The 26,937-nt window shown below is 37.9% G+C and overlaps 2 protein-coding genes and 1 pseudogene across 2 annotated transcripts; 1 reads left to right on the forward strand and 2 right to left on the reverse strand.

Moving 5' to 3' along the window:
• The first annotated feature begins 19,687 nt into the window (after positions 1-19,687).
• LOC129767612 (zinc finger protein 706-like) lies at positions 19,688-20,483 on the forward strand. Its single transcript, XM_055768661.1, has 2 exons — positions 19,688-19,852; positions 19,934-20,483. The coding sequence occupies exon 2, from the start codon at positions 19,951-19,953 to the stop codon at positions 20,182-20,184; it is 234 nt and encodes a 77-aa protein (XP_055624636.1). The 5' UTR covers positions 19,688-19,852; positions 19,934-19,950; the 3' UTR covers positions 20,185-20,483.
• A 297-nt stretch (positions 20,484-20,780) lies between these two features.
• On the reverse strand, positions 20,781-21,660 carry LOC129767611 (mediator of RNA polymerase II transcription subunit 20). The gene has a single exon (XM_055768659.1). It carries the CDS (start codon positions 21,570-21,572, stop codon positions 20,913-20,915), a length of 660 nt encoding a protein of 219 aa, XP_055624634.1. The 5' UTR covers positions 21,573-21,660; the 3' UTR covers positions 20,781-20,912.
• A 258-nt stretch (positions 21,661-21,918) lies between these two features.
• Positions 21,919-22,038, reverse strand: LOC129772220 (U4 spliceosomal RNA; annotated as a pseudogene).
• Between the last annotated feature and the right edge of the window lie 4,899 nt (positions 22,039-26,937).

The raw sequence follows: 26,937 nt of genomic DNA on the forward strand, positions 1-26,937 counted from the left end.
GTCAACGCGAATAGCTATAGATGGATTTATTCACGTGAAAATAGGTGTAAACGGGTGAGAATAAATATGATACACTTATTCGAGGTATATATAAATTGAATAAATTCAGCATATGTAAACGCTTGTGAATTTCTCACTGGTGAGAAATCACTAAAGTTGGATGCAGTTCTACTTCAGGTGAATAAATTCACCGAAAATATGAATATATTCATTATAGAAATTCACGCTAGTGTAAACAGTTGATGCGATTTCTATAAATCTCATCATATTTCTTCACATGAATATATCACTAGTCTAAACCCACCCTTACATCTCACTGGTGAAAAATCACTGAAGTTGGATGCGGTTCTACTTCAGGTGAATAAATTCACCGAAAATATGAATATATTCATTATAGAAGTTCACGCTAGTGTAAACCTAAGTGGTGCGGACTCAATCCACTTCATTTTCAAGCAAATTCATGTATGTTTTCAAGCGATTTCTTGCAATAAATTCTCAGACCACCAGAGATGCCAGATTCACATATATGTTTGTAAATTTACAGACATATCTGTAAAATACTTTTGACATAGGACTATGTCTTTGATTTCTATATAGGGGGATCACTCTACGAAAAATATAACGATTCATTAAGAGTTTTAAAACGCATATTACTCAAAATCGTTATTGTGACATATGTTGTGTTATATACCATTAGACATTACATTACATAATTACTTTTGTCCTGACATCATTGCACATAAAAGAGACGATACGATTCTTCACGATAAATGAAAAATTGCATTCATTTACTACAATACTATACATTTACTATATTATAATTCGAAATTTCATGACAGTGAGAGAACAGAGTCGAGAGCCTATGAGAACTATCGAAGAGATTGTAATTTTCCGATAATGTCAAGAACGGCCGGCGACAAACCAAGTAAACCGAATGAGCGCTGCCGGCGCCAAGCGAATAATTTTTTAGCAAACGTGCGGATGGCAACATGTGCGTCGCTAATTTACTCAAAACAGACTCCTAGAGGGGTATCTTTTGAGCAAACGGCAATGAGTTAATTCTCAAAGCCCTAACTGAACATCTTTGAGTAATATTAAGATTGACTACATCCAAGCGATAACGGAGACCGTTTCATTTTAGTTCTTAAGCATCCCTTCAACCTCGTACTGTTAGCCTATATCTATCTATATAAATAGAAATGGAGGCCAAATCTGTTCGTAAGCGGAAAACCCGAAGAAGGGATGGTCCGATTTTAGCCTTCTTTATTTTTTTTGTATTTAAAGGGTGTGTCACATCAAATTGCATCACGGAAAAAACGCTGTAGAAATTTGCCCAGTAGACCGATCCTTTTGAAAATTTTAGACAGTAAAATAAAAACTATTAAACAACTTTCGGCATTTTCTTTTTATTCATACTTCGAGCCCAACCCCGTATGCTCGCACCTTCCTCTTTACCCCGTCCATAAGGTTCTGTACAACGTCAGGTTGTAGTTTTTTTTGAACAGAAATCCGTTTTCTCTTGAAGTCCGCCTCCGATTTCACAACTTTTGGGTTCTTCCGGAGGGCCTGCTTCATAATCGCCCAATATTTCTCTATTGGGCGAAGCTCCAGCGCGTTGGGCGGGTTCATTTCCTTTGGCACGAAGGTGACCCCATTGGCTTCATACCACTCCAACACGTCCTTTGAATAGTGGCACGAAGCGAGATCCGGCCAGAAGATGGTCGGGCCCTCGTGCTGCTTCAATAGTGGTAGTAAGCGCTTCTGTAGGCACTCCTTAAGGTAAACCTGCCCGTTTACCGTGCCGGTCATCACGAAGGGGGCGCTCCGCTTTCCGCAAGAGCAGATCGCTTGCCACACCATGTACTTTTTGGCAAACTTGGATAGTTTCTGCTTGTGAATCTCCTCCGGAACGCTGAATTTGTCCTCTGCGGAGAAAAACAACAGGCCCGGCAGCTGACGAAAGTCCGCTTTGACGTAGGTTTCGTCGTCCATTACCAGGCAATGCGGCTTCGTCCGCATTTCGGTGTACAGCTTCCGGGCTCGCGTCTTCCCCACCATGTTTTGCCTTTCGTCGCGGTTAGGAGCCTTCTGAACCTTGTATGTACGCAGGCCCTCCTGCTGCTTGGTCCGCTGGACGAATGAACTTGACAAATTCAGCTTATTGGCGACATCCCGGACCGAACTTCTCGGATCACGTCTAAACTGCTGAACTACGCGCTTGTGATCTTTTTCACTGACGGAGCATCCATTTTTGCCGTTCTTCACCTTCCGGTCGATGGTTAGGTTCTCGAAGTATCGTTTTAGTACTCTGCTGACCGTGGATTGGACGATTCCCAGCATCTTACCGATGTCCCGATGTGACAACTCCGGATTCTCGAAATGAGTGTACAAGATTAATTCACGACGCTCTTTTTCGTTCGACGACATTTTTCCAAATTTACGAAAAATTGACAGTGCCATGCTTCACGTGATCTATACACTCTTATCTGATTATAAGCGAAAGCTGAAGATATAATTCCTAAAAATTAAATTTCTACAGCGTTTCTTCCGTGATGCAATTTGATGCGACACACCCTTTATCTCTCCGGGAGATCAATATAGTAGAGAGCACAATCGGAAAATGTCCGGAAAACTCTAAAAGAATGTCGGAAGATTCGAAAATTGAGTTTTCATATGACCGAAAATTAGATCGTGATAAACGTTGTTAGCCCATTCGATATTTGCGCTTGCGAAGTTGATCTTGGTCCGAAAGTGGAAATGGTTGTTTCAGGCAAAACAACGCATTCCTATATCTTCTATCTATCTATCTATATAAATAAAAATGGAAGGTCAAATGTGTTGCTAATCGCAAAATCCGATTAAGGAAAGGTCCCTTTTGAGCCGTCTTCATTTTGTTGTATTATTCCCATAGAACAATGTTATGATGAGAAAAAGTTTAGGAATTCGTTCTAAAAAATTCATATCAAAACAATAATTTTGGGCGGGATGATGATGATGATGATGGCCCACCTCATACCGCTACAAAGGTTTGAGCAGGACGATTTATCTTATAGATAATATTTATTTTAAAACATATCAAGAAGCCAGTATTATAAAAACAAAAACAAAGCGAACTGGCTCTGTTGCAGGCATAAATATCTATCAATAGAACATTAAAAAAATAGGCATAAACTGCGAAGAAACAAACAATGTTCCTATCCATATTGACATTGACATAGTCATAGTCTCAACTTCAGGCCCAAAGTTTTTTTCCAAGGCATGTCAAGAAAATTTCCAACCCGGGAAGATCCTTGACTGATTAGGAATTGAACCCAATATCCAAAAGTTTCAACTTAGAACATAAAAGAGATCTGCTACAATCAGAAATAATCGATACCACCATCTGATGAAAGATAGTTTACAACAATGCTGAATGAGCTATCCCAATTCCAGTTTCCACTTCAGACCCTACATAAAATTTCATTGTGTGTCAGTTTTCTGCCAGTGTTCATTATTAACATTAGTCCAGGCCCACCAAACGCGCGCGAGGCTCAAACTTTCGTAGACAACGCTCGTTTTTCTTTTTTTTTTTTTAATATTTTTTTAAATTTTTTTTAATAATTTTTTAATAAAATTTAATAATAAAAAAACATCATCATCATCAGTACGAACATGGCAGTTTGAGATACCTGGAATTTTTTTTTTAAATTTCAATAATTAGTAAACATAAATAAATTAATTTACAAAAAATTTTCGAAACCCTGTTTACAAAACAGATTTAACGTGGGAAATACACATTCGCTTAAACTCTGCCATTGTTGCCGCTCGTTTTATTTCCCTGGGCATCGAATTGAAAAAATGTATTCCTTTGTATAGCAACGAGTTCTGCGACCTACTGAATATAAAGTTAGGTGTTCTTGCATCATCCGCGTTTCTAGTATTGTATCTATGAACATCACTTCCTCTTTCAATTCGATCACACAAATATCGAGGCAGCATACCGTTTAAAATTTTAAAGATGAACACCATTGTCAAATAGTAAATTCTTTGCTTCACAGATAGCCACTGTAGCGCGTCCAACATCAAATTAGAGGAAGTGTATCTACTACATCTTAAAATCAAACGCATAATTTTATTTTGTAAACGCTGCAATCTCGTTAATTGTGTATTGTTTGCAAGGAATAGGATCGACGAGCAAAAGTCTATGTGCGGTGAGATCAATGATTTATACAATTTAATTTTACTGTTCACCGTCAGTTCTTTTTTCAAACGACACAAAACGCCGTACTTCTTGGCAATCTTCTTGATGACATTATTAATGTGAGACTTGAATGTTAAATTGTCATCAATGATAACTCCTAGGTATTTGATTTCATTCACGCGTTTTAATGTCTCACCATCTATTTCGAAATTTACGTCAATACTGGAGTTTGCTGAAGAAATTAGCATGTATTTTGTTTTGCCAATGCTAGTACTTGGGATGAAGTTCGCCGGGTCAGCTAGTATATATACAACCATTCCATGCCAAACCGATAAAGTGGTTCTCAATGGAAAAAAAATGATTTTTCGGACCACCGGTTAACTTTGAAAAATCAAAAATGAAAAAAATAGTATCTCTGAAATCAAGATATGTCATGTAAAACAACCTCAGCTTTCTAGAAAAATATAAAAATATAGCACCATCTAGTCCAAAGCCATGAAAACAATAAAAAAACAACTACAATCGATAATACTAAAATAAGATCCATTTTTTTTGCAAGTTCAATATTTTTTAATCAAAGCTAGATAATTGGCTTCAATTAAATATGTCGATAACCTAAATCGGTTCAGTGGTTCTAAAGTTTTTGAAAAAAGTCAGTTTTGGGAAAAAGTGGAAAAAAAAAGATTTTTCGGACCACACTATAATGGAAATGGTCACCCTAACGAAAAAATTAACAACTACGGGTCTAATGTTTTACGATAAAGAACAAAACTACCACTTTTCATCGAAATCTGAGAACCACTATATCGGTTTGGCAAGGAATGGCTGTATATATGCAAAATACACATAAACAAAATATACAATAATATACAAAAAACAATCTTACGTGCATCGCGATGTACAAAGTATTAATGAATCTGTGAAAATCAACGTTAAAAGACATTTCTATAGATCCGTAACTTTTACAGATATTTCCAAATTTTTAACAGACTTTCACATACTTTTACAGATATTTTTTAAAAATCATCTGGCAACTCTTCGTTCCACTTTTCATCGAATGTTTTCAAATCGCAGGAGTAAACATTTACATGACTGTGACTTCGTTTGTTTTTATTTCGTTCGGAGAAATATTATATCAGGGAAAGTGGACATTAAAAAGCGTTACTCAGTGAAAGGCTGCCTTAATACGAGAGAAAATGTTCGCCTAAGCTTTTATCGTATACCCTCTGAAACGCTGGGTCGATTTTTGCGGAAACGACAAACTAGTTCCGAATAAGGGTTCCCGTATCTGTGGAGTAAGTACGATGTTTGAATTATTGAAAACCAAAAGTGTAGCAAACCTTTCATACACATTTTCAGGATTATTTTGATAGAAATACATCGTTACATTTCAACCGGATAGGAAACCTCGTGAGAAACCGTACTGCCTTCTCCACAATTAAGCCGGTAGTCCACACGAAGCGCAGATTGCTTTACCGTTACATTTATCACCAGCACTAGCGGATCATAATTACGTGGATTTCATTTGGCCAGCTTCATTATCAAAGCTGTTTTCACCGACGTTAGAAAATAAAACGTCCCCAAAAATTTCACTTTTGATATGTATGTACGTACCGAAATTCTTGGAGTGAACTAAGCGTTATTCGTAGGTTGTTTATGTAGGTGTAGGAAGGTTCTGTCAAGTTCTGATACCATGCAATGTGAGATGCTCTTTCAGAAAGCAATGGTCAATTGAACAATTGACGGAAAATGTAGTTCATTCATCTTATAAGTTTTATTTTTTTGCCTTTGATAACAATACCTTTTTTATAGTGTTGATTATCATAAGAAAAATAACACTCCTGATCGTTGGATCTTTTTTGACATTTCAATTGGATCTTTTTTGACAGCCGTTTTGATTCAGTCCGCACTACCTAGGTGTAAACGGTTGATGCGATTTTTATAAATCTCATCATATTTCTTCACATGAATATATCACTAGTCTAAACCCACCCTAAGATATGAATATATTCATTATAGAAGTTCACGCTAGTGTAAACGGTTGATGCGATTTCTATAAATCTCATTATATTTCTTCACATGACTATATCACTAGTCTAAACCCACCCTAATACAAGCAAAAATGAAGGCGCTCCCCAGGAAACATTAAATCGTATGACTTGGCATATTCTAAGTCGTATGTGAAGTGAGATCGAATCACAATCATAGCATAGATCGGGACTTATACCGGATATACTTCACGGTGAATACAAAATGAACGGCCCGTCATTGGTCATCGTTTTTAAAGTTAATCCCTCTTATTCCACGCGGCGAATGACGTGAGATTGCTCAAGTCACTGCATTCCCGTAGGCGAATGGCTTGACTATAGTTCGCCACTAGGTGAGATTTGGAGTCGTGTCCTCATTTGTTATCAACTCGGGTATCAAAAATGAGCTAAGAAGTAAGGTGGCTTCCAGAATAAAGTGGAAAACTTTGCAATCTCACGTCACTCGCCGCGCGGAATAAAGTGCGATTCACATACAACATACACGTCACGTTCACGTCCCGTCAGGTCATGATACACCAATGATTCTACCATGCAATTCTCATGAAAACATTCACATACACCAGCAACGTAACGACCCATCAGCATACGTTCAACGAAAACGATCGGCAGGATTTGTAGAAAAGAATAATTGACGGAGACGGACGGCTCGTTTGGTTTTGACGTAGGACTACGTCTTTCATTTCTATACCGGGGTGTAAAATCAAAGTTTCGAAAACGAAAGCGTTACGCCGGAGACCGAGATTTTGAGTGTTAATAGCTCCTAAACAACTGAACGAAATGGTATGATAAACACTTCATTCGAAAGATCCGGAAAATAATCTGCCAGTTCCTCTGGGAATTTAAAAATACATTCATGTGAAAGAGTTTATTTGAATGTTTTCTATCAATGTAACACTGTGACCAAATATGTTTCAATCAAGTGCTATTAACAGATGGTTATCGAGTTAGCATTAACCACTGGTGGGCTTACAGTATCGAGGAAAATGTGGAAATATCTAATCGTTACTGAAAATAATCTGCCAGTTCCTCAGGGAATTTAAAATTACATTCATGTGAAAGAGTTTATTTTAATGTTTTCTATCCATGTAACACTGTGACCAAATACATTTGGTTTTGTGATTTTTCAATCAATCGCAATTAACAGAATAGCTTCTGAAGATTATTCTTCCCCATCAGTAGGATATTTTCGTATCCAATATTGGATGCATAAAACCTTGTACCTCTAACGTAACGCTCTCGTTTTCGAAGTTCCCCAAATATTCATTCATTCAGAATAAATTCAGATTCAACTTCAAACAAATGATCTCTAAATCAACGATAGTCCTACGTCACCCTTTCGGTTGTACCATAGATGTAACCCACTTCCTGTTTTTGTCTGGGCTTTCCCAGCAAACATTAAATCGTATAATTTTGCACGTGCCAAGTCTTACAAGAAATCCGAATAATTCATAATCGCATATGATATCAATGTGTATATTTGTATCGTGTATATTTGAAATCGCATAAAATGTAAAAACTCGATTTTATATACCATTATCAAATTAAGTCGCATATCGGTATAATAAACATCAATTTTATGATGTACATTGTCGTAAAATATATTTAATCCGCATCATATGCGTATATTACGCTGATGCAGTTTGTGTGTCGTATAAGCGTATAATTTAAATCGATTCAGTACTGTAGTAAATCGTGGTGCATGCTGAAGAAAATCATGAAACAGTAAATCATATTAAATCCTAATAAAGGACATATTACATCATATTGAAATGTCAATGAAATGCTGATGCACTCGAAAGTTTTAACCGCTGTTGAATTAAATTGCAGATAGACGCGCGAGATAGCTGGTGGATGATAATCCAGACGACCGGAGTTCGAACCCATATCGGAGCAGTTTTCACCAAACATCAATCTGTGCCATTTTAAACATTCATATTCCACTCCCAACATAAGTCAATCAATCAATTAATATTTCTACGAACATAAATACTCATATATAAAAATGACGTTTCGTGATGCTATAATAAACATTTCACGAAAATATTTTGCGCCATTTGTTTTTTTTTCTATGTCTGTAATAAATCGTATATGAGTATGGCACAAGTCGCTATTATAGCCGGTCAAAGTTGCATATTCATCCAAACAAATTCGGTAAGCATTTGCCATGTATGTATATGGCCTCCACTTTTGCATGCATATGGCAGTTAGGCGCATTATATGCCAACCAAATTTTAGGGCATATGATGTTATATATACGCTTGTTATGCGATTTAATGTTTGCTGGGTAGGCTCAGACCCATCATCTTTTGTAAGAGATTTTTTACCACATGAGGAAAACAAAGTTTCCATTAACATAATAATAAATATAATAATAATAATAATAAAAATAACATCATGAAAGCAAAAGGAACTTCATGGGACACACCCCCATCGTTTAGATCAAGCGCATATCGACAAAGTTTTATCGAACACGTGGCTGGTGCGAGGTGAACTCTTTTCTGAAACAGAAGGGTTTATGGTAGCCATCCAGGACCGGATAATAGCGACTAAAAACTACCGGAAGTACATCTTGCACGAAAACGTTGTTGACTGTTGCAGAAAGTGCAATAAAGTAGGAGAGACGATTGAACACGTCATAGCCGGCTGTGGAGCGCTAGCCGAATCAGCTTATCTCAATCGTCACAACTCGGTTGCCAAGATTGTTCATCAACAGCTAACATCAAAACGCAACTTGGTAAATCAGTTGGTACCCTATCTACAAGTCCAGATCCGGTTTTGGAAAATAGCTGCTACAAGTTGTACTGGGATCGCGAGATTATTACGGATGTCCGAATACCAGCTAATCGCCCTGATATTGTGGTCTACGATAAAAATAAGAAAGAAGTGCTGATAATAGACATTGCAATACCGTTAGACCACAATCTACAATCTACGATTGCTGCCAAGATAACCAAGTATCACGACTTGGCAGAAGAACTAAAACAAATGTGGCATTTGAAAGGCATCCGTATTATACCAGTAGTGATCTCTGCTACTGGTTTAGTTCCACACTCTCTCACGCAGTCATTGGAGGAGCTGCAAGTAACAGAGCAGCTTGCGGTTATGCAGAAAGCGGTGATTCTTGGAACGTTTAACATAGTGCGAAGGTTCCTGAATCACCATAATTAGAACACGATGATTGTGCAGACTCTATTACAAAGAGAAAAAAAGAAAAAAAAAAGATACCACAGAGCCTAATCCCCCTTTGGCATTTAAGAAGCCCGGGGGTAGGTGAATATTCCAGCTCAATGCTGAGAAGTGCCATAACTCATAATAATAATAAATATAATAATTCTCTCAACTAGTCGCGAATGATTTTCACTCCGAAAGTTGGAGCTAAGAGATATGTTGGCATAAAAAGTACAGTAAGTTACTTATAATGCGATATGCTGAGGCACCACTCAATGAAATGCTGATGCACTCGAAAGTTTTAAAGTTTATTGGAGTCGATTTTGACCAGAAATTGAACATTCGCGACTGGTGGCGACTTTCAATGTGGGGCCATAATTTGGGCCCCGAAATCAATGTTTACAAAAATTCATGTGAAAGAGTTGTGTCTCGGCTTTTGTTTTGATTTGGTTGTACAGTAATTTACATCTAAATCGAGATTAATCTAATTGAACCGATATGTGATGCAACACGTTTAATTAGACATTTTTACCTCTAATTGGACATTTTTGTAAACATTGATTTCGGGGCCCAAATTATGGCCCCACATTGAAAGTCGCCACCAGTCGCGAATGTTCAATTTCTGGTCAAAATCGACTCCAATGCGACACTGAGTGGTGCCTCAGCATATCGCATTATAAGTAACTTACTGTACTTTTTATGCCAACATATCTCTTAGCTCCAACTTTCGGAGTGAAAATCATTCGCGACTAGTAGAGAGAATTGTTATATTTATTATTATTGTTGAATAAGGGTCGGAGTACGGGGTTTAAGCATTTACATAATTCAAATCAATGATTCTCATTGAATTTTCCAAAATTTGAAACTGATTCTAGGCATGCTGATTTGAAAGAGTGCATTGCAATTCAAAATTGTTGTAGGTGGCGACACCATGAATAAAATTAAATAAATCATTCGTTTGGCATTTGACGTGACGGTGCTGGTGGAAGCATTGACTGCATGTGTGAATTGGTGGAGACGTTGACGGAACGTAGACGTTCTTCTCCGTAACGTGCTATATGAATCGCACATAAAGGGGAATAAAGCGTCAAAGATTATAATGGCGTTTCAGACAGAATGAACACTTTTCAAATAGAAATTATGAGTGACGCAAATGTGAATTATGAAAATTAACTTCTCCGTATCAAATTAGTGTTTAATGTTAATGGAAACTTTGTTTTCCTCATGTGGTAAAAAATCTCTTACAAAAGATGATGGGTCTGAGCCTACCCAGCAAACATTAAATCGCATAACAAGCGTATATATAACATCATATGCCCTAAAATTTGGTTGGCATATAATGCGCCTAACTGGCATATGCATGCAAAAGTGGAGGTCATATACATACATGGCAAATGCTTACCGATTTGTTTGGATGAATATGCAACTTTGACCGGCCATAATAGCGATTATGTTGGAATTGAATTGCGATCTAATATGAATATATTCATGAATTGTCAAAGCACCAAATACGACTTTTGCCATACTCATATACGATTTATTACAGACATAGAAAAAAAACAGATGGCGTAAAATATTTTCGTGAAATGTTTATTATAACCTCTCGAATCGTCATTTTTATATATGAGTATTTATGTTCGTAGAAATATTAATTGATTGATTGACTTATGTTGGGAGTGGAATATGAATGTTTAAAATGGCACAGATTGATGTTTGGTGAAAGCTGCTCCGATGTGGGTTCGAACTCCGGTCGTCTGGATTATCATCCACCAGCTATCTCGCGCGTCTATCTGAAATTTAATTCAACAGCGGTTAAAACTTTCGAGTGCATCAGCATTTCATTTACATTTCAATATCATGTAATATGTTCTTTATTAGGATCTAATATGATTACTGTTTCATGATTTTCTTCAGCATGCACCACGATTTACTACAGTACTGAATCGATTTAAATTATACGCTTATACGACACATAAACTGCATCAGCGTAATATACGCATATGATGCGGATTAAATATATTTTACGACAATATACATCATAAAATTGATGTTTATTATACCGAATTGCGACTTAATTTGATATTGGTATATAAAATCGAGTTTTTACATTTTATGCGATTTCAAATATACACGATACATACTTTGATTGATATTATATGCGATTATGATTTATACGGATTTCTTGTAAGACTTGGCACGTGCAAAATTATACGATCTAATGTTTGCTGGGTAGGAGCACGGACGGGATTTTGACATAGGACTATGATTGTGTGTAAAGGGTGTGTCACATCAAATTGCATCACGGAAAAAACGCTGTAGAAATTCGCCCAGTAGACCGATCCTTTTGAAAATTTTAGACAGTAAAATAAAAACTATTAAACAACTTTTGGCATTTTCTTGTTATTCATACTTCGAGCCCAAGCCCGTATGCTCGCACCTTCCTCTTTACCCCGTCTATAAGGTTCTGTACAACGTCAGGTTGTAGTTTTTTTTTTGAACAGAAATCCATTTTCTCTTGAAGTCCGCCTCCGATTTGACAACTTTTGGGTTCTTCCGGAGGGCCTGCTTCATAATCGCCCAATATTTCTCTATTGGGCGAAGCTCCGGCGCGTTGGGCGGGTTCATTTCCTTTGGCACGAAGGTGACCCCGTTGGCTTCGTACCACTCCAACACGTCCTTTGAATAGTGACACGAAGCGAGATCCGGCCAGAAGATGGTCGGGCCCTCGTGCTGCTTCAATAGTGGTAGTAAGCGCTTCTGTAGGCACTCCTTAAGGTAAACCTGCCCGTTTACCGTGCCGGTCATCACGAAGGGGGCGCTCCGCTTTCCGCAAGAGCAGATCGCTTGCCACACCATGTACTTTTTGGCAAACTTGGATAGTTTCTGCTTGCGAATCTCCTCCGGAATGCTGAATTTGTCCTCTGAGGAGAAGAACAACAGGCCCGTCTGCTGACGAAAGTCCGCTCTTTTTCGTTCGACGACATTTTTCCAAATTTACGAAAAATTGACAGTGAAGCATGGCCAACGTGATCTATACACTCTTATCTGATTATAAGCGAAAGCTGAAGATATAATTCCTAAAAATTAAATTTCTACAGCGTTTTTTCCGTTATGCAATTTGATGTGACACACCCTTTAGTAATTGCCCAGCAAACATTAAATCGTATAACTTTGCACATGATAAGTCACATGTAATTCCGTATCAAATCACAATCGCATAAAATATCAATCAAAATATCGATCATATATATCTAAAATCGCATAAAATGCAAAAACACGATTTTCCATGTCATCGATGGATTGAGTGGTAACGTTGTCGTATCAAATCGCATATCAGTCCAAAAAGCATCGCATATCGTTATATACGGCTTTATATGCATACAAAATATGGCATATACGTATATCGCCTCCACTTTTGTGTGTATATGCTAGTTATCTGCATCATATATCATACAAATGTGTCTTGGTTGTATGTATATCGCCTCCAATTATAGCTATTCATACGACTTAATGTTTGCTGGGTGCATTTGAATTGGGGTAAATTGTTCAAAATTTGTATTTTTTCTCTTTTGAAACATCAAATGAAAGTCGTGAAAAATGGATATGAACTTCTATCCTTTAATGGGTTGGATAGATACTGTGGTAGAATCCGGAACCACATTCTGTTCAAAATTGTACACAAAATACCATTAAAGCCATTACTACCCTTTTCTTCTGTTTATTACATTATGCAATAGAAGACAATGTTGCGTACGCTTCTTAAGCAACAGTGCACATGCTAGATTTTAACTTTGACCTAGCTGAAATAGTTTTATTATGACGAAGTAAGCGTTCAGAAACGGCATGGAAAAACGTCAGTGATTAAAAAACATGACATAATTCCACCATGTATAACTGAGCGGATTTCCGAGCGGGCATTTGTTTCTTCTTCTTCTTTAATGGCACTAACGTTCCTAGAGGAACTTCGCCGTCTCAACGTAGTATTACTTGCGTCATTTTTATTAGTACTTAGTTGAGATTTCTATGCCAAATAACACACCTTGAATGCATTCTGAGTGGCAAGCTCTAGAATACGCGTGATCACAGTGCAAGTCGGAGGAAATTTCTTTGACGAAAAATTCCCCCGACCAGAACGGGAATCGAACCCGAACACCCGGCATGTTAGTTATGACGCTAACCACTCGGCCACGGGAGCACCGGGCATTTGTTTATATACAGATTTGTGTGATTTCAATAGCCTATTTTCAATTTTTAAGCTATTTGGAAGTATTGCCTATTGGAACGGGTCAATAATTAACAATACGGTACAGAAATTAAAGACGTAGTCCTACGTAAAAAAAATAATTATAGTTACATCTAATTCAACATCTAGCGAATTGGACAGACTTGTAATGCGACACGAATGACTGGACATTTTCACCTCTAATTTGACATTTTTGTAAACATCGACTTTAGGACCCAAATTATCCAAATATCCTCAGCAATTGTTTATATGCTACACATTACAGGTTTTCAGCTCATATAAAGTTCAAATTGATGAAAAATTGGAAGAAAGAATTCCCTACTTTCCCATACATTTTGTCTGCGCTGCCGCAGCAAACAGCTATTCATTACAAGCAACCACGAGTACGAGCGAAACGTATGGACAAGGTGAAGGAGGGAGACAAAAAATAGATTATAAATAAATATGGGCGGTCGCTACAACATTAACTATATGGCTCTCTTTATATAAAACGCTCTCTTTATATAAAGAGAGCGATGGTGGGGCTTGGCCATATTCTATCATCGGACACCAAGCAGGAAAGATGCTTCTTGAAATTGATTTTCAGCATAAGAGATTGTTGCATTTGCCGGATTGCATGTTTTCTCAAAGCCCCATCAATATGGGTATCAAATGAAAGGGATTTACTAGTAGAACACAGTTATTCATGAAACATGCAAATCCAAATTGGCCGCCACCACAAAATGGAGTATTATATATTTTCTCTAAACCCCATCACTATGGGTATCAAATGAAGGACTTGACTAGTAGAACACAGTTATTCATGAGAGTATAAACAATCATATGAAATGCACTTTCAGCCATATTGGAATTGCTGTCAGTATTGTTTTCACAGATGCCGGCGGCTCTCTACAAACTGCAACGACGCTTATTCGAACGATGCCTACTATGTTCGGCTTTCGCGAATTTATGTGAAATAGAAGAGATCATTTTGTTGAATTTCATTCTCATCCAGTTCATCCACTACTCTCGCATGTGAAAATGCAAAAATGGCGTATCCTAGCAATAACAAAACAAACAACCCCCGCTCCACAAAACGTAATCCCCTTCTTATTGAAGTGATCATGTTGCTTCACCTGTTATACATTTATACAAGCGCCTTGGTTCTGCCTACCTATCAATCATCACCAATGTATCTTCTTCACAGGTACGTCTATTCTCAATGGTAAGAGGTAAGACCCCACATCCCTCCCCTCTTTCAATTAATAAGGAACATAATCCATAAGCTGTTTACGCTCAGTACGCTTCCGTTTAGCCCGGATATCTTCAGTTTCATCATACGCCAACTCTTCCGATGTAGATTCTTATTTTTCATCGACTTTCTGTTCCTCTCCAACTGGTTGGTTCGTCTGCTTCGAGCATCGCTTCATTGCAGCCCTCTTGAGATGACAAACATTATGCTTGAACTGTTTTCCAGAAGTTAAAGATTCGACTGTTACTTCTGATTTAGTTCTTCCCACTACAACGAACAAACAACGAACAAGCCTCCTTCTCTGTCCGACAGTAACGTTTTTCCGTTTCTGTGAGTGATTTGGATGCGTAACAAATTGTCCGATGTTCTCCTTTTTCATCAACTTGCATTAGGATGCCTCCAAGACCAGTTGGACTGGCGTCTGCTATCAGAACCGTTCTATCACCCGCTCTAAAGAATCCGAGTACAGGTAGCTTTATCATTTGTGTCTGTACCAATTCCAGTGCCCTATCGTGCTCAGGAATCCATTTCAAGATCACGCCCTTTTTTGTTAGATTTCTTAGAGGTGCATCCAATATGCAATATCTATTCAAGTAATTTGCTAAGCCCAAGAAGCTCCGAACTTTGTTGGAATTTTCGGATTTTCTGAACGATAAAACGGCTTGAATCTTATCCCTGGATGGAATAATCCTCTTGGTCGTGATGTTGTGCCCCAAAAATTTCAGACTTATTACCCTCAATCACACATTTCTTCCAGTTCATTTGAACATTTAAATTTTCGAGTCTAATACCATGGACAGACATACAGCTGTACTAGCGTTGTACGAGTACAGCGTTGTACAGGTACCACGGTAGCATGACACACATACTTTGGTTCTACATTTTACCGCATGTCAAACTGACAATCGCAAATTTGACCAATTTTTACCACATATTTAAATGAAAAATGTTTTAATTTGCCGTCTAAACTATCACACACAACAAACAAGCTTCCAATCTGAGTTCTTAACTCAAGAGAAAGCCAATGAAAGGAGTGTTTACCAAGTGTTTTGATTCGGTTTGTTCATGCTACCCACCACTAACCGTCTATGGCGCTGCGCACAGTACAGCTGTAACTATGTACAACGGTGAAACAGGTCGGTACAAATATAGCGATTGTACCGAGTTGCTTGCATGGCTTTAGCGCTGTACATGGTGACAGACATACAATTTTCGAAGTACAACTGTAGTACAGCTGTATGTCTGTCATAAGTATAACACATACTTATGGAACATTTATATTGTGAAAAGAATAACAAAGGTGTAAATGCCTAGAACATATCAATTACCCAATTCAAATTGTTTACCATTTAATCTATTCCCAAACCGAATGCCGAATGCCAAACCAATCATATGTTCAGAACTAGCCAATTCCCAAATTGACAAATCAATCGATTCCCAAATCGATTTTATTCCAGTCGATTCTCAAACCGACAAATTGAAGCTAGTCAATTCCCAAATCGATTTTATTCCTGTCGATCCTCAAACCGACAAATTGAAGCTAATCAATTCCCTAATTGACAAATGAATCGATTTATTCCAGTCAATTCCCAAACCAACAGTTTGAAGCTAGTCAATTCCCAAATTGACTAATCAATCGATTCCCAAATCAACATTCTCTGTTTGTGATTTCATTACTATGAGAGGCACGATACTACAGGTATGTCGAAATAGATGTAACTTACTGTACAACCGGATTTCGCCTTTAAACGCGTAGAAATACAAACATAATCATTTTTGTGGTTGTGAGCTTTAAGGCAAGGCGCAAATTGAGACGCATATAGCGCGAGTAACTTGGCGCGATATAGCGCCTGTTTTTGTGGCTAATGAAAACAGATTATACGGCGCAAATTGGCCAGATGACGCGAGATGGTGGAGCGCTCGTGAGACACGACTCGCGCGACGCTGTGGCTGAACCACAGTTTCTCTTGCTGGTCATGCCGGTTGTGGTAGTTGTGTTGGTAAACAATCATATAGTGCCGTGGGTTTGACACTGTATGGCTGTACTGGTCGGGTGATTGTGTTAGTAAATAAATATATTGCGCAACTCTGTGTTAATCATTCATTGTATGCGAGTGGCATGTTATTTACACCAAACTGCGACTCAATATGCGCCCCACCACGCTACGTTTGTGGCACGTATGAGTCGTGTTGGTAGTCTCGCGTTCGCTTATGAGCGCTATACGCTTCTCAATTTGCGCCTAGCCTAATGTGGGTGTCGCGTGAGCTGATGTAGCTTTGCGTAGATTTTGCAATTATTTTGGGGTTTTTCTTTCCAAAAAACAGGAAGTGGGTTATATCTATGGTATAACCGCAAGGGTGACGTAGGACTATCGTTGATTTAGAGATCATTTGTTTGAAGTTGAATCTAAATCCATTCCGAATGAATGAATAAATGAATATTTGGGGGACTTCGAAAACGAGAGCGTTACGTTGGAGGCACAAGGTTTTATGCATCCAATATAGGATACGAAAAACCTTGTTCTGAAGAATAATCTTCAGAAGCTAACCTGCTAACTGTACTTGATTGACAAATCACAAACCCAAATGTATTATATGGATATTTTATGGATAGAAAACATTAAAATAAACTCTTTCGCTTGAATGTAATTTTCAATTCCAAGGGGAACTGGCAGATTATTTTCCAGCAACGATTAGATATTTCCACATTTTCCTCGATACTGGAAGCCCACCAGTGGTTAATACTAACTCGATAACCACCTGTTAATAGGACTTGATTGAAAAATATTTGGTCACAGTGTTACATGGATAGAAAACATTCAAATAAACTCTTTCACATGAATGTATTTTTAAATTCCCAGAGGAACTGGCAGACTATTTTCCAGCAATGATTAGATCTTTCCGGAACTTTCTCGATGCTGAATGGCATTCAAACGGAAAGAATTCTGCGCGTGTATGTGTCGATCCTTCGCCGTCCACCTCCTCCAGCACGTTAGGCAACGATGTTGTCTTGTCGATGTCCTCACGAAAAATGAATGTGTCTCAGGAAGGAAGGTTTTGTATTATAGAGACTTTAAACTTTTGCAGTTCATTCGTCTCTAGCCTTGAGAAAGGCCCGTTGAAAACTCTACTCTACTTTACTCCAGCGCTACCACCTCCACCCTCTTGCCTTGAGAAAGGCACTCGATCCCTCGCCGTCCAGCAACGATGTTGTCCAGTCGGTGTCCACACAAAGAATGAATGTATCTCACCACCAGAATATCGCTTAAGTATGCTTTTTGTGTGTGATTGAATCGAGAGAAGGTGTGGTTTACAATGGCAATTTGGAAGGCAAACTAGAGGGGAATTAACTCTCTGAGCTCGGAACTTTCGGCGACTGAGCAATAATCGATTGCGGGCGCATACAATATTGGATACGGAAATATCCAACTGATGGGGAAGAATAATCTTCTGAAGCTATCCTGTTAATTGCGATTGATTGAAAAACCACAAAACCAAATGTATTTGGTCACAGTGTTACATGGATAGAAAACATTCAAATAAACTCTTTCACATGAATGTATTTTTAAATTCCCAGAGGAACTGGCAGATTATTTTCAGTAACGATTAGATATTTCCACATTATCCCACCAGTGGTTAATGCTAATTCGATAACTATCTGTTAATAGCACTTGCTTGAAACATATTTGGTCACAGTGTTACATGGATAGAAAACATTCAAATAAACTCTTTCACATGAATGTATTTTTAAACTCCCAGAGGAACTGGCAGATTATTTTCAGTAACGATTAGATATTTCCACATTTTCCTCGATACTGGAAGCCCACCAGTGGTTAATACTAATTCGATAATCACCTGTTAATAGCACTTGATTGAAACATATTTGGTCACAGTGTTACATGGATAGAAAACATTCAAATAAACTCTTTCACATGAATGTATTTTTAAACTCCCAGAGGAACTGGCAGATTATTTTCAGTAACGATTAGATATTTCCACATTTTCCTCGATACTGGAAGCCCACCAGTGGGTTATACTAACTCGATAACCACCTGTTAATAGTACTTGATTGAAAAATATTTGGTCACAGTGTTACATGGATAGAAAACATTCAAATAAACTCTTTCACATGAATGTATTTTTAAATTCCCAGAGGAACTGGCAGATCATTTTCCAGAAATTATTAGATCTTTCCGGAACTTTCTCGATGCTGAATGGCATCCAAACGGAAAGATTTCCGCGCGTGTATGTGTGTGTAGCGATGTCTTCCCGGGGAACTGTTTGTGGCATCACTCTCCTCCTGATGGATTCCCTTCTGGCCTAGGGTGCACAAACAGGCTCTTGGTGACACCGTTCATCCGCGCTTTCATGATAAACGAAGAGCTTCACTACAACAGCGACAACATGCTCCAATCGTTGTTCAATTAGAACTGAGTGGATTTCCGAGCGGCGCTCGCTTATATGCCGATTGGTGATTTCAATAGCCTGTTTTGAAAGCAATTTTAAGACTATTGAAACAAGTTTTTGGATCAAAAAGTAACAAGTATAGAACGCGTTGACATTTTATCTTTCGAATGAAGTGTTTATCATACCATTTCGTTCAGTTGTTTAGGAGCTATTAACGCTCAAAATCTCGGTCTCCGGCGTAACGCTTTCGCATTCGAAACTTTGATTTTACACCCCGGTATAGAAATGAAAGACGTAGTCCTACGTCAAAAAGGAGGAATGTCCAAGTGTATCCACAAAAGGAACAATCGTGCTTTTTTTTCCACGTGGTATATGGACGGACCCTCATCTGATTATTGCTTCACACCAACTCAAAACTTTGGTAGATGTCGATACTGCACCTTCGGTATCGTGAATACCTTGGAGAAATTACCTGCATAAAGCATTTGAACTTAAAACACTTTGTTTACTAGTACAAATCTTCAAATAACACAAACAACTGTACTTCAAAGAGTGCCGGCTAAACCAAATTCAATGTGAGTATTTCGGTAGTAAAATAAATGTGGGATTCTTATATTTAACTTTATAAACATTTTACCTTTTTTTCATTTATTCAGATTCAGATCATAGCAATATGGCACGCGGACATCAAAAAATTCAATCGCAGCAAAAAGCCCAGGAAAAGGCTGCCAAACAAAAAAAGCAACAGGGCCACGGATTGAGTGATCAGATGAAGGCTGCCCAGAAAGCATTAGTATTTTCCTGTGCTGTATGTAAATCTCAAATGCCCGACCCAAAAACGTACAAGCAACATTTCGAAAACAAACATCCAAAGGCGGATCTTCCAGCTGAGTTGAAGGATATTTAACCGGATTGTTTTTTGGCATTCGTTGGACGGAGTTTCTTCTAAAGCTTCAGAGTAAAGAAAGATACCGAAACATGACAAAGGACGCTAGCTGAGCTGAGGAAATTCCATTTGTATTAGCCCCAATTGCCATTTTGTAAATTTTTGTTTATTGTCTTGTATATAATTCAATCATGTTATGACAAGCATGCGATAGATTCGAGCTTTTTTTCGAATTCTATCCGATCATCAGTTGAGAAAATTAGCAAAACGCTGAAAAGAAATGTTCAGTAATAAATAAATTGCCCATGCTAATCAATAGATGTCATGACTTGTTTTTTCACATTCCCTCTAAATTTACTAGTATTCTTCGCCATATTGAAACAAGGATATATTCATTGAAGGATTCAGATTTTTAACAAGAACAATATTTATATATATTGTTCTTCATTATCAGTAGTGTTTATATTGCAGACACAAAGCGGTGTTTGTTTGAATATGAAACCGAAAGTGTATATTCATATGCAAACTATGGGATCAGAAAAGGTCTCCTTCAAATATGAAACGAAAGTCATTTTGCTGAAGTGTCCTAAATAAGTAATAATAATAACCTCCTGATCTGTTTACTGTATAATAGTACAAAATTTTTTTATTGTTTGGCTTTCGGAGTGTAACAGTACTATATTACATATAAATATGCATTTATTCCGTAAAGAAACCACTTAATCGATACATCTATCAAAAACTATTTTCTAAACCCTGGGTGCTACCAATGAAGTTGTTTGTTTCCGGTAGTTCGAAAAATGTTCTAAATACTGATTAATAGTATCGATAGGTTGGTAAATATCATTCGCTTTTGTATGGTTAGTATTAATATTTATTCGTTGGGCAAAATAAGCGGGAATCGTATTCGACACGTTAGACCCGAGAAAGCCTTGCAGGAACTCTCTCATCAATTCCCAGCAGCTGGAAGCGACAAGACACGGTCGGTATTCCACCTCTACCAAAACTCCCTTAAAATTTTGGCTCATGGTGACGCTGCCCAGTTTAATCAAAAAGTCCCCAAACTCGAACCGAGGTCCTTTGGACTCAATCTTGGTTTGCTTCTTGGATGTGTAAGCAGGAGAAATTCGAGCCATGAGTAAATCAAATAGCCCATCAGTTACCAGCGGGATTTGCTTGGTTCCCGTGTCCAGTATGGAAAAGACCGATGCAGGTTGTTCCGAGTTATGGAGGATGTGGACAGTTTTTGTTGGGCCCATCTGTGGGATTGATGAATATGTCTCACAATCCACCAGGAAGTGTCCTACTTGCACTGCTCCCAAAGCTAACACGCGTTTCACTAAAAACTCGATCGTTTGTGCACCAGATTTGTTATCGACTGGATATGGCTGCAAGACTGTAACACCCATTTTGATTGAATTTTTCTAAAATTTAACTGAAATTCTTCGAAATAGCCGAATCGAAATAGAAAACTCGGCACAGCGCCGGCTTTTACTGTAAAATATAAATAATAAGCAAACTTAACAGGGTTGCCAGGTTTGAAGACATGTCTTCATTTTGAACACATTTGACTTACTGTGAAGACATTTTGAAGACATTATGAAATATGTGAAGACATTTCAGTATGATAACGTGAGTGAATTTTTGAGAGATATTATTTTCATAAATTTCTTACTATTGGCCGGAAAGATCTTCAAAAGAAGTAAGGCTTTTGTATCATTGTCATTCGATCGCATTTTTATCAGTGTCACTTGTTTACTTTTGTTATTAGTAATCGACAGATACTTTTGCCTCGGGGTTTTTTTACTGTTCAACTAGCAACAATCACACCTCGGATAAATCTCAATGGTTATGATGTCGCCACTGCGCAAAGATAGTCTTGGGGTCATTCACTCGCATTTTTCAATCTTTTCCAAGCAGAAAATCCACAAATGTATAGAATGAGTTCAACAACGAGGGATGTCTCTAATGTCTCAAGAAGATATTAGTTCATTCGCACTAGAAAATTTTAATGATTGTGACATTGTACTTTTTTTTGACGTAGGACTACGTCTTTCATTTCTATACCGGGGTGTAAAATCAAAGTTTCGAAAACGAAAGCGTTACGCCGGAGACCGAGATTTTGAGTGTTAATAGCTCCTAAACAACTGAACGAAATGGTATGATAAACACTTCATTCGAAAGATAAAATGTCTACGCGTTCTATACTTGTTACTTTCTGATCCAAAAACTTGTTTCAATAGTCTTAAATTTGCTTTCAAAACAGGCTATTGAAATCACCAATCGGTATTTAAGCGAGCGCCGCTCGGAAATCCACTCAGTTCTAATTGAAAAGCGATTGGAGCATGTTGTCGCTGTTGTTGTGAAGCTCTTCATTTATCATGAAAGCGCGGATGAACGATGTCACCAAGAGCCTGTTTGTGCACCTTAGGCCAGAAGGGAATCCATCAGGAGGAGAGTGATGCCACAAACGGTTCCCCGGGAAGATCTCGAAGCAGCCGCTACACACACACATACACGCGCGGAATTCTTTCCGTTTGGATGCCATTCAGCATCGAGAAAGATCCGGAAAATAATCTGCCAGTTCCTCCGGGAATTTAAAAATACATTCATGTGAAAGAGTTTATTTGAATGTTTTCTATCCATGTAACACTGTGAACAAATATTTTTCAATCAAGTGCTATTAACAGATGGTTATCGAGTTAGCATAAACCACTGGTGGGCTTCCAGTATCGAGGAAAATGTGGAAATATCCAATCGTTACTGAAAATAATCTGCCAGTTCCTCTGGGAATTTAAAATTACATTCATATGAAAGAGTTTATTTTAATGTTTTCTATCCATGTAACACTGTGACCAAATACATTTGGTTTTGTGATTTTTCAATCAATCGCAATTAACAGGATAGCTTCTGAAGATTATTCTTCCCCATCAGTAGGATATTTCCGTATCCAATATTGGATCCATAAAACCTTGTGCCTCCAACGTAACGCTCTCGTTTTCGAAGTTCTCCAAATATTCATTCATTCAGAATGAATTCAGATTCAACTTCAAACAAATGATCTTTAAATCAACGATAGTCCTACGTCACCCTTGCGGTTATACCATAGATATAACCCACTTCCTGTTTTTAATTTGGACTTATATTATACAATAGATTAACCTAGATCTTTCAAACGACCACTTCACAAAACGAAGGTTTTCCAGTTACATATCGTTTCAATAATCAGTTTTATGGATATGGTTTGAGCTACAACCAAAACTTCGGAAGTGGAATAAACAAATTAAGTTATCACAGTTCCGTGTTTGTGGAAACCGGGGCGATATTCACTCAATCAATGCCTAATCAAATTAATCAGGCTAATTATCATTTTTAAACTCATGAAATTTATTTCACAGTTGTGAAATATATTGTCTGGATCAACCCGATCCACCAACGATAGCTCAGGGAACTTATCACAAATTTACTTTCGCACCAACAATTAATTAAACACTTGGTACTTGACAAACTACATGGATTTATTAACGGGAAATACATTTATTTTTACATGTGAACGGATTGACTACTAGACTGAGACTAACTAGACTTTCAACAATTTTTCCCTATTTTCCTTCTCAACTCTATATTTATTTCCTATTATTTCTTCAAAATCTATACCTTCTATTTAATCTACACAACCACTTGAAATTCAAAGACAACAGTCACTCTTCTTCTTCTTCTTCAATGGCACTAACGTTCCTAGAGGAACTTCGCCGTCTCAACGTAGTATTACTTGCGTCATTTTTATTAGTACTTAGTTGAGATTTCTATGCCAAATAACACGCCTTGAATGCATTCTGAGTGGCAAGTTCTAGAATACGCGTGATCACGTGAAAAATTCCCCCGACCAGAACGGGAATCGAACCCGAACACCCGGCATGTTAGTTATGACGCTAACCACTCGGCCAAGGGAGCACATGACAACAGTCACTCTATAGACAACAAGAAAACATCAAACTGATAACCACTCAATCGCCTTCTCTATTTACATACACTCAAACACATATCTTTGCCATAATTCGCATCATTCCAGTGGCGCATCATCCATAGGTGGCTGCCAACTCTGACAATTCACATTTCTTGAAATAATCTACAAAACAGGTGCGAAGGAATGAACCAGCCTTTGGCTGAAAATGGCAGGTGAAAGTTCTGGCCAGGTTCGCATAGTTAAGAAGTGAAAAAAGTCTGCCAAAAACTACAAAACCTCAAGGCAAGTTTAGTGAAATGCGCTATATAATAATCCCAATTAATATAAACATTAAATGAGATATCAAACTTTGTCCAAATGTAAGCTATGAAATTTAGTTTTTCCAATATGACTGTGAAGACATGTGAAGACATTTGAAGACATTTTTACGTACCATGTGAAGATATTTAAAAAAATCACCTGGTTTCCCTAAAACTAAACGTCGTACAGAGATGCCAGTTTATAAAGTTTGCAAAAAACAAACAAATTTGTACTTACACCCAGAAAAATCCTTGGTGAAATAATACCCAATCCTTTTGGTAATGCAAACTTAGAATGCGTGACCGAAAAAAAATCGCACAAGAAATAAGAGCAACAGAGGTGGCCGCATATAAAAAAGCGTATTGTCACAAGTAGGCTAAAAATATGCTGACACGAAAAAACATCACAGAAATAGAATACTTTTATTTAAAGTATGTTTTTCGTTTTCGATTTACGATATTTTTTCTGAGGTCAACGTAATGGGGGCGATATCCCCCATCTAAGGGGCTGTCCACATACCACGTGGACAGAAAAAAAAGCATTGCTTAAGACTCTCCTTTCTCCTCCGTGGACAAGTGTGGACATTACCATACCCCTACCCCCCTTTGTCCACGTGGACATTTTACTTTTTTAAATTAATATAATTAAGGAAATAACTGAATTGTCCCTTAATTCCATTTTAATTCTATTTGTTTTTATTCAAAATTTTACTAGCTGTACCCTATTGTACCTACTTTGTTGTGGCCCATTGTTCTTGTATGGTAATAATGTTAGTAATGCATAACAAAGCACATGCTTCATATGAGTTTGAGATATATGAGTTTTTTTTGTGCTCCCGTGGCCGAGTGGTTAGCGTCAAACCTAAGATGCCGGGGGTTCGGGTTCGATTCCCGTTCTGGTCGGGGAAATTTTTCATCAAAGAAATTTCCTCTGACTTGCACTGTGGTCAGGCGTATTCTAGAGCTTGCCACTCAGAATGCATTCAAGGCGTGTTATTTGGCATAGAAATCTCAACTAAGTACTAATGAAAATGACGCAAGTAATACTACGTTGAGACGGCGGAGTTCCTCTAGGAACGTTAGTGCCATATAAGAAGAAGAAGAAGAATATATGAGTTTTTTATTTTGAAATACTTGTTAGTATACAATATTTTTTCGTCATCATCAGCGGAGATATAAAGGCTATCTGGTTTGCTAACACAGAAACACGCAATGTACAGTTGACCAAGTGAGGAACAATCCGCATCTGAATATAAACTACATAACTTCAAACATTGATCTAGAACTTTACTACGAGGAGCATTCAGAAACATCTGTCAGTGATTTTTTTTTGAAGAGGGAGCGTGTAGACTGTAGAGCATGGTTTTTTGTTTCCAGAACAACTGTCAGTATTATCCCTACACTCATTTCTAGCGAATGAGTATATGTGTTTTGAAATCGAGTTGGTTTTCGCCTCTGAAGTTTTCGCTATGTGTGACGCGACTTTGAAATTGAACAACGTTGTGCGATAAAATTTGGCAATCGCTTGGGCAAATCCGCGCCAGTAACGGTTGATATGATGAAAGAGGCTTATGGTGAACTTTTTATGAGCCAAAAAACAATTTTTCGATGGTTCTCAAGTTTCAAAAATGGTCGAGAATCGGGTGAACTGATTCCTCACGGAGGAAGGCCCAGAACCTCCTGTACTGAGGTCAATATCAACACGATATGGACTATTGTGCAAGGAGATAGGTCGATTAGTGTAGAAAGAATAGCCGAGATCATGAATATATCCGTAGGTTCGATACACAACATCCTAGCGAACGAATTGAAGCTGAGACATGTGTGCGCCAAATGGGTACCGCATTTCTTAACTACCCATCAGATAGAGAGACATGTCAACGCGTGCAAATTATGGAAAAAAAATTCTGGAAGCGGAATTTTTTAGATAGAGTCATAACTGTTGACGAAACCTGGGTTTATCATTGGGATCCCAAAACGAAAAGCGAAACGTCCGTATGGAAACACGTTGATTCTCTGCGTACTCAGAAAGTTCGTCAATCAAAGTCGGTCGGAATGGTAATGCTAATCGTTTTTTTTATTACTTTAGTGTAATATATCAACACGAGGTTCCTCAGAAGGTTCCTTTTAACTCGAAATATTATTTGAACATTCTGAAAACCCTCCGATAACACATACCCCTTGAATTGTAACCGAATACCTGGAGAAAAACGACATTTAAGTTATGCCACACCCTCCTTACTCGACAGATTTGGTTTCCTGTAATTTGTTCGTTGTTTCCTGAGCTGAAAAAAACACCTTGGAGGCCATCGATTCACCAAGAATTTAACAGTAGTAAAAGCATTGGAGGCGATTTTCAAGAAGCTCGGAGAAAACTTTTTTCATCAGACCTTCCAAGAGTGGAAAACTTGCTGGGAATCGTGTATTTTATCGGAATTACTTTGAAAGCATGTAACTGAATTTTTTGAATAAATGCATTTTTCGATTTTACTGTCGAATGTTTCTGAA

The sequence above is a fragment of the Toxorhynchites rutilus genome, chromosome 2 (genome assembly GCF_029784135.1).
Source record: "Toxorhynchites rutilus septentrionalis strain SRP chromosome 2, ASM2978413v1, whole genome shotgun sequence".
Lineage (NCBI taxonomy): Eukaryota > Metazoa > Arthropoda > Insecta > Diptera > Culicidae > Toxorhynchites > Toxorhynchites rutilus.

Excerpts from the sequence above, each read along its gene's own strand:
- LOC129767612 (XM_055768661.1), top strand. The coding sequence starts at position 19,951 with ATGGCACGCGGACATCAAAAAATTCAATCGCAGCAAAAAGCCCAGGAA.
- LOC129767611 (XM_055768659.1), bottom strand. The coding sequence starts at position 21,572 with ATGGGTGTTACAGTCTTGCAGCCATATCCAGTCGATAACAAATCTGGT.